The sequence below is a fragment of the Anser brachyrhynchus genome (assembly GCF_964034855.1).
Source record: "Anser brachyrhynchus genome assembly, chromosome: Z".
Lineage (NCBI taxonomy): Eukaryota > Metazoa > Chordata > Aves > Anseriformes > Anatidae > Anser > Anser brachyrhynchus.
This window is the reverse complement of record NC_137697.1, coordinates 20280572-20292873: the sequence shown is the minus strand read 5'-3', so window position 1 is coordinate 20292873 and position 12302 is coordinate 20280572. Positions and strand designations below refer to the sequence as shown.

The 12302-nt window shown below is 38.1% G+C and overlaps 1 protein-coding gene across 1 annotated transcript in view; it reads left to right on the top strand.

The window, feature by feature from the left end:
• Positions 1-12302, top strand: part of SCAMP1 (secretory carrier membrane protein 1) — a 38585-nt gene that overhangs the window by 7380 nt on the left and 18903 nt on the right. Inside the window, exon 2 of the mRNA XM_080573448.1 lies at positions 8635-8712. Coding sequence (XP_080429574.1) covers positions 8635-8712 — 78 coding nt within the window. The remainder of the gene's footprint in view (positions 1-8634; positions 8713-12302) is intronic.

Sequence of the window (12302 nt, the reverse complement as noted above, 5' to 3'; positions counted from 1 at the left end):
TTAGGAAGGACTCCACAGAGAGCAAGCAGGAAGTGCAGCTGTTGCTGTCAAATAAAACTGGACAAATTCTTAGCAGAATGTGTATAATTAGTTATTATTCACATTTAGGAAAGGCTAATATGTAGCGGGTATAGGAAATAATTTGTGATAATAAACAGAGAACGTATTTTGAAATTAAAAGAGTTTATCCTTTTCGTGCAGCAAAACACAAGCTATAAGGTAATTTCATTGGGGACACAGTGATGGGAGATGGACCTAAACTATTGTGAAAGTCTATATCATACTTGAAGATAGGTGTAACTCATCAGTAGTAAATTTAGACTAAGGCTTGGAGAGGGGTTCTTATCTTTGGGATTGAAATACTGGAGCAGCCTTTCAGTAGGAGAATTACAGATAAGAAATCCTAGTTGGTAAAGATTGACTTTGCTAGATTTATAGATCTAATCTCATGATTTCCTCCCTAGCGTGGATTTACCAGTTTGGCTTTAGTCCTGCTAGACTTCCATCTTTTGCTTCTAGTCTGTATGCAGTCAATAATTTTCTGAAGATACCTTTGCTGAGCATGTTGAGTAGTTAGGAGGATAAAACTGGGACTGTATCTCTTTTGCTGTCTGGGAACCTGCCTCCAAGCATAAAAAGCAAACGGGTAAATGCATAGCTAGGTGAATGTGATTATAGGATGGTAAAAGTTGGCACAGTAAAAGCTGGATAGAGTCAGTGACTGTTAAAGCAGGTACGATGAAGTTATTTGTAAGGATCTTGAAGCAAGGGACAAAAACTATATGGTGGTAGAGCTGAAGGGTAGCCAGTGACTAATGTTTTCAAGGAAGATGATAGGATTGATATAATCAGGCTTCATCTTGAAAGGGTTTTTGTGATGAGGGGAGCTGTTTTCTCAACGTGGGTTGAAACCACTCTTGTCATTGAGAGGTCATTCTTCCTTGAACTTAAGCTGAACTAAGGCCAAAAATGAAGACTTCTAGAATTGCCTACAACAGCTTATTCTTCCCTCAGCTGTACTTAAGGAGCTACTTTACCAATGAATTGTTTTCCATATTTTCTTGTTCTGACTTCATTCACCAAAAATATTTAATCCTCTTTCAAAATCCGCTTGTGTGTTCATAGTGGATTGTTTCTCCTTAATCTTTTTTCCTTTTTTTTTCCGAAGTCTAACTAGGCATACTTCTGTCGGTTTACCTAGATATTATTTTTCATGCTATGATTCCTATGATTCCTATGTAAATTGAAAAAAATAATAAAAACCTGTCACTTGCAAATCCAGTGTTATCTGTTTTCCCAAACAACATAATTAGTATATTCTTTTGATGTAGGACACTCCTGGTAATGTGATCCGAGTCTTGAAAGATATTTAGTTGTCTTGTTTACTTGTCCTTGTCAACTGGTGTTAAGAATTACCTTGCTATCCTGTTCTTGAAGTAGTTGCCTTTCCCGCCCCTGTTCTTTTCGTAATAAAAGTATTTTATGCATTTATCCATATTGTTTCCTGCAGTTTTTCTCTGTTTTCCTCTTTTTCTCTATTTTTCCTCTATTTAGGTTATACAATTTTAATTTGAAATTCTTGTTTTCAGTTGCTGATGTGTTGTAAAACCATTGTAATCCCTATCCAAATCGGTGGTTTGAACGAGTGTTTATTAACTCTGTTTCTTGACCTCTGCAATGAAAAGTTGTTTCTACTTCCTTGGAAGCAAACCATACTGAACTAAATTAAACATTATGTGTACCTTGCTGGTTATTAACATCAATGACGTCACTCATTTAGTTCCATTAAGGGGGGCAGAAAGGAAGCTGAAGTACACCTTCTCAAAATTTTTATATTGTTGTTCAGCCTTCTTTTTTTTTTTATCAATTTGAAGGACACCTTAAGGGGTAGAGGATTCCTGGTTCTCAGCTGACCAGTTAAAAGAAATGAAAGTCACAGGTAACAATGTAAACTTCGCTGGTGGCATTGTTCAGAACATTTTCGTGCCATGTGTGCTATAAACCATCTTAGTCATGGTGGAACAATGCTGGAGCGATTCCCAGTGAACAGTATTACAAAGAGTCATTACAGATTTATCTAGTTCTTTAGTCTTTAATTTGTTAGTCTGTTCTGTATTAATGAAAACTGTTAGCTGATGACTAGTTTTGGTCTCCTAGACAACAGAGGTCTCTGTTCCCTTTAATTTGATTTATTTTTTTTTAAAGCTATAAAAACTTGCATGGAATGGATTGTTCTGCACCATTTCAGCCACATGCTCCCTGACTAAGGGTGGGGGGTGGCTCAGGCTAAATTCCTTCCTTTTTTTTTCATTAACTTGTCATTAGTTGGTTTTATATACCCTCTGTGTTTACTGGATATTCAGTTAATTTTATCTGTGCCTGAATGATGTGAGTGTAATTTGTCAACCTAGTACAGGGAAAATTCTTAACAGTTCTATAGGTGCTCTTGCCAATGTGAGACAGATGTGTTGTGGTTTTATTTGCTTTTATTTTTTTTTCTGACTTCTCCATTCTTGATGTAAATACTGGGGTGCTTCTTGACTTTCAAATAAAGTGATTCTAATCTTTGCTTTGGAGGTGGATGTTGTGGGAGAGAGACTAAAAGAAGGAGGTACAATGAAAGTTAACATGGAAAACAGTCAATTAGGTTGTGCTGATTTCTTAAAACTTTAGTCCTGTAAACTAATTCAGATCTTGAAAATGTCATCTGCAGTGTGTGACTGAGATGTCACCTGTGTGACTCTAATGCACCACCAATAGCTACGGTATCTGGCTGTGAACAGTGCACTGTTCTTAAATTCTGCTCCCTGATTGGTATGACTAACAGTTAAATAAAAGATGCCAGTTAGCTCAAGGTGCTGAACTGATAGGAGCTTCAGTGAGATAAGACTGGAGAAAGAGGTATGAAGTGAAAAGAGGGAACAAAAATCTGAGTAAGCAAGATGTATTACAGGGTTCCTTGCTGTAAGGGGCAGGGGCTGGCTGGGTGGCTTAGGAAAACTGGGCTGTGGCAAGGAGTTAGTGGAAGGGCAGGTCTGTTTTGGGGCAGAAATAGTAGTCCACCAGGTCATAGCCTTCCCAGTTTGGGATTGGACCAGGCATTCTATAGTTGCCCAGTTCAGTGGCTGACATCAGATATTTAAAGTTGGTCCCAGAAACTCCATCTTATGCATTTTCTGGGGGTAACCCAATTCTTTATCACTGAAATCATGCAGGATAAGTGATTAAGGTCTCTGGATGCTTTGTGGTTCCAGTCATACTGCTGGTTTGTATATTATCCATTGGAACCTATCTTTAGAGCTTTTTTTTCCTGTTTCTTAATATTAATGAACACAAACAGCTCAAAAAATAGTGCATTTTAACATTTTATCCAGGTAGAATATTGATTATAGAACAATAAGTTATGCCAGCTTAGATTTACTTATTCATGTAGAATATTCTGGTTCTATCTACTTTAACCACAAGGATACATGTGTCATGGAATGTACAAATTTGATAGCACTCATTTAAATGTCACTCTCTGAGAACGTCATTCTGCAGATGTTTATTGTTCATTATTCAAACCTTGATAAACTGCTGTGTTAAATCTTTTATTACTCTGCAGCAATGAGTACGGGTGTTTCACAGTATTCTCGTTGCATCTAGATGAGTTGGCATTTGCTCTGTTTTTGAAGTAAGATGCAGTGAGTGAAAGGTAAGAAGGTGCACAGTAAATCTGCATGTTCTTTGGAATGTCAGGTCTAATAATCTTTTCAGAATATTCTAAGTGTTTTGAAATGTGAAGTGTAGCTCCTGTTGGCATCAGTTCTTCACTGCATTGTAAGTGTTCGGAACAATTAAGAGTCTAGCAGCTTACACTTGAGTGTCCAGACTATGAAGAGTTTCTTTCCACAGGGGCAAGTTTTCCTAGCATTGCAGATCTCAGTAAGCATAGGAGAGAAGCAGTTCTCTCCATGCTAGTACTTGCCTCTCTCACCTGAGAGATTACTTTTTTTTTTTCCACTGTAAGCTCTGTTTTACTTCTACTTGTGTCTTCCAGCTTGTGGAAGATACCAGCCCATGAACTTCTACTGAAAGTCCAGACTGAGGTTTTATGAGAGCAGAATTTGAATGCTTCTGGCATGACAGTGTTCAATTTGTGTATTTCAATAGAACTATAATAATTTTTGCAGTTTTTTTTACGTAGTGAAACTTCTATATGGAGCTGCTGATGCTGAATGTCCTTGGGGTCATTCAGTGTTTCTTTTTCAGAGCTACTGCTAATTTTGCAAACAATGGCAGTATTTGGCAGAAGTACGGCAATTGTTAATTCAAAAGGAGAATGGACTTCTGATAGAGGGTTTTTTCTACTTACAACGTGTATTTAATTCTACAACTTATTTCTAAAACTAAAACTTTTGATGTAGTAAGCTTGTTTAGCTCAGAGTCAATTTCCTGTCATTCTTACAAGTCAACATAGAATGTCATAAGTAGTACGTGAAGAGATCTAAGAAGCTTTTTTTCGAACTCTTCCCTGAAACACTTGGAGAAGAAAGGCTTTCTTTTATCAGATATTTATTATTGTTTGCATATCCTATTTGCAAATGTAGACTGCTGTTCTGAATTTGACTTGACCACTCTTTCCTGCTTTTTGGAAATTTGCTGCTATTGAGTGGTTGTCTCTTGGGTCTGTGATATTCCAGTTATTCAAATAATTGCATTCTTCACGGGCACAATTGGGCTGAGTTATTTGGTTAGTAATGCACCAATGAAGCACAGGAGTGCTGAAGTTTGCTTTTTAAGCAACTAACTGCTATTTGACTTTTTATGGCCACTGGTTATCTATCAATAGTTTCATACGTGTCTACACTAGAACATTTTTATGTATGGAAGAGGAAATAATTTGAGAGAATGTGCGGAAGAAATACAATTCAGAAAGCATGAATAAACATGAGAGCATTTTATTCTCTCCTAATTCACACTGTAGTTTAAAGGCTAGAATAAGTGTACTAGATCTGGCTAAGATGGAGTTACTTTTAATAGTTAACTTGTGTGGTGCTGTTTTAGTTTTATGACCAGAACACTGTTTGTAGTGTGCCAGTGTTTCAGCTGTTGCTGAACTGTGCTTGCACACCATGATGGCCTTCTCTGTTTCTCACTCTGCGTTTGCCCCTGAGAGTGGTCTGGGGTGAGCAAGAGTCTGGGAGGAGACACAGCTGGGTCGTCTGACCTTCCTTTACTAAATTGGTATTCCGTGCCATGTAATATCATCCTCAGTAATAATATGGGGAGAGGAATCCAAAATTACTATTGCTTAGAGACTGGCTGGGCATCTGTCTGCTGGTGGAAGATGGTGAGTAATTGCCCTTGTATCACTTGTGTGTTTTGTTATTCCTCTTGCTTGTGCCCACCCTGTCCCTTAATCCACTTAAACTGTCTTTATCTCAACACCCACACGTTTTAATTGTTCTACTTGCTTTTGCCCATCTGGTTCTCTTCCCCATCCCACTGGGGAGGGAGTGAGCAACTGAGAGGGTGAGCAGCTTGCTTGGGTAAGATATACCATCACAGTAAGGTGAAAGTTTTCAGATGTATAAAACTTTTTACAGTCCTGTGTTTTGAATTATGCAATTGTCTTATTTGTGTTAACTTTGTTTTAAGAAATTCATCTTTACTGATCTTATACCAGCAACTCTAGTAAATTAGTGCCCAATTCAAGTGTCAGATTTCATTTTTTCTCTTATTTATTATGATCTTTTAATTGAATGTTTCAAATGATTTGTAGTCAAATTTAAAGAGCAAATATCCCCCCCCAAGCTTTCTCTTATTTTTATTGTTCATCTGCACAATATTTTATGCCAGTCCTTCAATAAAGTATATGTGACAAGAAGATACTCCGTCAGTCTATGTAAAACCTCATGAGGTTTTAGTTTAACCAGTGCATTCAGGTCTAGGATGGAAATGGAAAATATGGCTGACTTGTTGGGGAGACTGTCACCAAGGTTGCTTTGCTGAAATCACTAACTATTGTGTAAGTCAAATGCAGGGAAGCTGATTTTTAAATGCATTTAACTTTGCTTTGTATTCATTTAAGGAGAGGTTGATTTGTGTTCAGTCAGTTTTAAAATACTGCTTTCCAGCTAAATGTGTGTTTTAGCCAAAAATGCTAGCATTTTACATAAGCAGAAAGGCTAGTTTTTATGTGTACATGTGCACATGAATACAATTAAAATATGCAACAAAGTTTTTTAGATTTTTGAAGCAATGTTCTCTTTGCCTCGAGCATTTTAATAGCTGAAGTTTTTTAATTGCCTTACATTTTAATAAATCTGTGGCTACAGCTTGTGAAATATTTGCTTTCCTTTGCTGTATTTGGTATCATGGCATTCTGGAGACATGGTGGGAATGCCCCCATGTCTGGAGTGTTGTTAAGAGAAGGATACAGGCTCTTTAGGAAGGACAGCTCGGGGAGAGGAGGAGGGGGGCTGTGTCAATGAGAAGCTGGAGTGCTGGGGATGGATGAGGAGCTGACAGAGCTTGTGGGTCTGCATTACAGGGAGGGCAGGGACAGGGGACATTGTAGTGGGGGTCTGCTACAGGCCAGCTGACCAGGAAGACCAAGCAGGTGAGGCCCTCTATAGACACACAGCAGCACCCTCACATTCACAAGCCCTGGTTTTCATGGAGGACTTCAGCCACCCTGATAGTTGGAGGGACAGCACAGCAGGGCATAGGCAATCCAGGAGGTTCCTGTTGCACTGTCATCAGTGCAATTCGAGGAGGTCCTGCATTGCACTGATGACAACTTCCTTCTTCAAGTGATAGAGGAGCCAACAAGGAGAGGTGCTGTGCTGGACCTCCTTCTCACCAACAGGGAGGGGCTGGTGGGGAATGTGAAACTCAAGGGCAGCCTTGGCTGCAGTGACCATAACACGGTGCATTTCAGGATCCTGAGGGCAGCAAGCAGGGAGCACAGTCAACTTCATTTTGGCCTCTTCAGGCATCTTCTTGGTAGAGTACCATGGGACAAAGCCCTGGAGAGAAGAGGGGCCAATGAAAGCTGGCTAATATTCAAGGATCACTGCCTGCAAACTGAGGAGCGATGCATCCCAACAAAGAGGAAGTTGGACAAAAATAACTAGGAGGCCTGCATGGGTGAACAAGGAGCTCCTAGCCAAACTCAAAAAAAAAAAAGGAGGCCTAAAGAGGGTGGAAGTGAGGACAGATAGCCTGGGAGGATTACAGAGAAGTTGTTTGGGCAGCCAGGGATCAGGTTAGGAAAGCCAAAGCCCTTTTAGAATTAAATTTGGCCAGGAATACCAAGGGCAACACCAAAGGCTTCTGTATGTACATCAGTGATAAAAGGAAGACTAGGGAAGTTGTGGGCCCTCTCTGGAAGAAAAGGGGAGACCTGTCTATCCAGGATATGGAGAAGGCTGAGGTACTCAGTGACTCTTTTTGCCTCAGTGTTCACCAGCAAGAGCACCAGCCACACAGGACTGGGAGAATGAAGAACTGCCCAGTGTAGGAGAAAATCAGGTTCAAGACCATCTCAGGAACCTGAAGGTGCACAAGTCCATGGGACCTGATCAGATGCATCTCTGGGTGCTGGATGAGCTGGCGGATGTAGTTGCTAAGTCACTGGCCATCATGTTGGAGAAGTTGTGGCAGTCCGGTGAAGTTCCCGGACTTCACATAGGAAGACTATGGAAATCATGAAAATATTTATCTGTACATATTGTGAATAAGTAAATAGTGTATCTAAAGCTATTCTGTGTATTTTCTGTACATATGAAATGTTACACACTTTCCTATACTTCTGTGAACATAAATGTAACTAACCCTATAGACTAAGTGGTTTTCTTAATTAAAAAAAAAAAATCCCTCTGTTCATTCATTCTTCTATTCTGAAGATACAGAAAATCTTAAGCTGAACCACAGAAATTATGTATGTGGAACCAGGCACCATATGGAATAAGTGTAATTTTTATTCATATGAAGTTTGTCTGTTCTATGATAGCAGGTACTTCTAAAGAACCAAGGCTACCTGCTTCTACCACAGAAATGTTTAACTCCTGAAGTTGCTTAGTCCATCTAAACCTTAGAGTGTTCCTTCTTGTATAGTTCATTGGAGGAAAAAATTGTACATTCTTCTTAATTTTACCAGTTTAGGTAGAAGCTCAACCAGAGGTACTTTTTGGCATTGTGGGGCATTGTTTCCTCAGCTTCACTTTTTGAAATGCTTTCCATATTCACAAAGGTTTTGGAGGGACTCCTGGGTAGGGAATACCAAAAGTTAAAGCAAGTTCGTTCTTCTGTAGTGGTCTTTGTTGGGTGTATAGTTGTGAAGAACAGTGGTCAAAATAGCAGCATACAGTCTTTTTCCCTTCTCTGTTGAGAACTTTCTTCCTTATAAATGTGTAATAGATGGAGTTTGTGTGTTAATCTAGACTTTTAAGAAGCTTGGGGTGGAATGATGCCATTTCAGGCACAGAGGAAGAGGTGGATATTTACAGACTTTCTTGATGAAACAAACCTTTTTTTTTTTTTTTAAGATTAAAGCAAAAGCTGAGTTTTCTATGATATAATGATTTCAGTGTTGGCTGGTTGCTTATATACACGTCCATACATTTACGGAACTGTTTTCTCTTCTAGGATCCTTCTGTTACACAAGTCACAAGAAATGTTCCCCCAGGACTAGATGAGTACAATCCTTTCTCTGATTCAAGAACAGTAAGCATATTTATTTCTTAAGCATGCTGTTAAACTTTTTAGGTAAGATTTGTTGGGTATTGTTTTCAGAGTTTGGAACTGACTTTGTAAAATACGTGAAGGGTTAGCTAGAGATAATGGAAAATCTGTAAGGACAGATATTCCCCAAAAGTATTCGGAGGATTCTGTGGATTTACTGACTTAAGTGAACTTTGATCTCTTAAAGAATCTCCCTCTTCCTAAAAGGGAGCTAAAACAAGATTTGTATTTTTCCCCTATTCAGTAAGACTTTTGGTAGTCTGTACTTTATGCTTTTCTGAGTTTTATAGCATGTGAATGTGGCACACCAAGGAAGTATCTTGGTTTTGATTTCCATTTGACTGTTCAGAGTTCTGTTCTGTTCAGAGTAAGAAAAACATTACTTTAAGTAACAGTTCAGAGACTATGAATAGTCATATTGTACTAAAAGGAGTAATTTATCTCATAGAAACACAGTTGGCTTTTGCTTCTGATTTGTATATTTTTTATTTACTTTGTATTCATTTTTGCTCTTGGGGGAAAAATACGAAGAATGAAATGGAAAATTTGTGCTGTAACACTTCTCAGTGGTTACTTTTGATAGTGAAGATCTTGTGCAAGATTTGCAAAATCTATGGATGAGTACTGTCTGTCCATATAACTTCCAGCAATCAAATACTGTATTTTTCAAACGTATGCTTATGCTTCCTATGGCAGATATTGAATGTGCTGACAGTGAATGTTTCTGTTTAAGTCTTTGCAGTGCTGTGGTATGGCTTCATATACCGTTATAGTTCCTTACTGGAAGCACCCTTTTTTCAAGCATGTCTTGGATCAGCTCTTAAAGGCAGCGTATTTACAACAAGCAGCAACATTAAATAAGTCCAGATTTTTGTCTCCTAACTCACAATATCACAAATTGTATTATTTTTTTAGCATGACAATTTTCAAAATTGCTTTGAACAGACCGTAAGTCATAAAGACAGTACATTTTGTTTAAAAAAAAATTATAGAGGTGCTTGGACTTGGTTTATTGTTTATGTTTTTCAACATGTGGCTGTGTGGGAAAAGGAAAACTGAAGTATATGGTTGAGGTTATCTGGCTTCAGACAGTCAGCAGCACATGTAAAAGAAATTCTAATGGCTCATTACAGATGTCACTCAAATAAAAAATTGGAAGTATGGAAGGGAAATCTTGAAGTCAGTGTTCAGATACAGTAAATATGTGCTACATTCATGTCAATAATCCAAGATGTTACCAAACTTATTTAAACTGTCTGGTGAATGAGCAGCTCGCTTTCTGCAAAGAAAGAAGAGAGGTTTTTTTAGCAGATTTTCTTGTGCAAGGCGTTTCAGTTAAGTGTATATTCAACTATGAGTGCAGTAGTAATCATGCCTTTAGATGATCCTTCCCTTCCCTTCCCTTCCTTTCTGTTTCTTGTAGTTATTTATTCCAAAGTGATAAGCATTTGCATGAATGATTTTTGATAGCTGAGGATATGCTTATAACACCATGGTGGTCACCTGTCTTCTCTTACCTCCTTTGTGTACAAGAGAAGGGCATACAGTGCATGTATAAATGCATGTAATAGGAATAGGAGAAGAGACAGTGGAAGTGAATGCCTCTAAAGATCAGATGAACAGAAGTAGGAAAGCAGTGTTTGTGAATGCTAGACTTGGAGGATTATCATGTCTGTTAGATTAGGGTTAGAAACTGCTCTAAGCAGCACTCAAAACACAACACAGTAAGAACATCCAGATGGTTTCTGGGGGCTTTGATTTGCTGCTATGCCACGTTCTATCTTTGCTGCAAAGATTATCCATCTTGAGCAGTTTTATGAGGGTAATCCCAATTCTAATATTTGAAAATCATAGTGGCACTTGTGAAAAGTGCCTAAGAAAGGACTTAGGTTGGTGGTAGCAAAACATGCCCTGTAGATTTCTGTGCTCTTTAGTTTGAGAACCACTGGCTTGCGTGAGTTGAAATGATATTTATGTTTCAGTGTAAGTAACAATGCATAGTTCAAGCTTTTAGGGAAGTTGAGAATGGTATGCTGCAGCTATAAACCCAAAATTTTCTGTATATCTTAGCTAGTGGTAAGATGGTGTCTTACTGTATAACACTAACACAGTGTTTATTTATTACTCTTACTCTCCCTTCCCTCCAAACTCAAGTTAATAAAACATGGTGGATGGTACACATTTCTCCATTGCAAATGCAAACATAGATATGGATTTTTTTGTTGTTGTTGCTGTTTTTCCTGTGAGAAAGTGACTCAAAATTCTGAATACTGACACTGGCAATATTAGCTCAGTTGCATTCTCCCTTTGCCAAGGGAGGTGCTTGCTATCAATTCTTTCTTGGTTATCAAGATAGGACATGAAAAAAAAAAATCAGAATTTCTTTTTCTTTTTTTTTTTTCCAGCTTGTCAGTGCCTTTCCCTTTTCTCTGTCAACTTATATCCTTTAAACCTGAAGGGGGAAATTTAGAAGGAAAATAATACTTCAGAGATAATGAGGAAAGTGAGTTGGCATAGATTTTAAGTCTCAAGTGTCACCTACTTGATATCTGACATGAGAAACTTTTGTTTGATAAGAGAAATTATTTTGTATGATAAGAGAAATTTTTGTTCTCTTATCAAATTTCAAATCCCATCTTATTTCTGATTGTTAAATCAAACAATTTTAAATGAATAATGTAAATGTCATATTAAATATCTTGCATCTTCAGTCTCTAGCAGTCACCATGGAGAGGACTTTTTGTCTTTTGTTATGTTTCTGAAAACAAGGAACAGAGGAAATTTGGCAATTATTATTTCTGCTTTATCGTTTAATGAAACTACTGTTAAAGAGAAGCTTTTTTTTTTTACTGTTAAAAGAGGCTTTTAATCCCTTCTTGCTTCTACAAGTTTTGCTGGTGCATGTTGAACTTGTACTTTGAGCTCTGTGTGCATATAACATGCATGGACACATTAATGCATGTAACGTGCACTTTCAAATTGATGTATTAAAAAATTGACAAAAAATCATTAGACATGTTCTTCTATTTTTTGATTATTATTATTAATTAGAGGAATATTTTTCAGTAAATTCCAGTATAGGTCCCCTTCTTCTGTCTTGCATCTGGACAGTGAATTTGTATATAATGTTTGTATGAAGTTTGAATGTAAAAACAGATTGATCATTTACACAGTTACACCTGATTTCTTTTCAAAGCCTGCTCCCTCACTTCCCCTCTAACTTTCCCTCACTGGTAAATACACTACTTCATGCTTACGGGGAGATCTGTTCAAGAGAATGTCTTTGGCAATTATCTTTGGCCAGCCTCTTCCCTTCAGGAAAGGTTATATTGTTTTCCTTCTTTGTCCATTACAGCTTTGACAGCAAAGCAGTGAAATAAAAAGATCTGTCCAAGAAGCCCCATTTGGGATAGGGACGGAAAGGGGTGCTGTACAGTGGGGCTGGTTGAATTTCAGGGTATTAGTACCTCGTAGCCTCTGGCTGCGAGGGTCAAAGACCATGGATCTGTGAAGTAGGATCTCTAAAAATGGTTTACTCAGTTCCCCTGGACAGTTGTCAGTTGTGTATGATG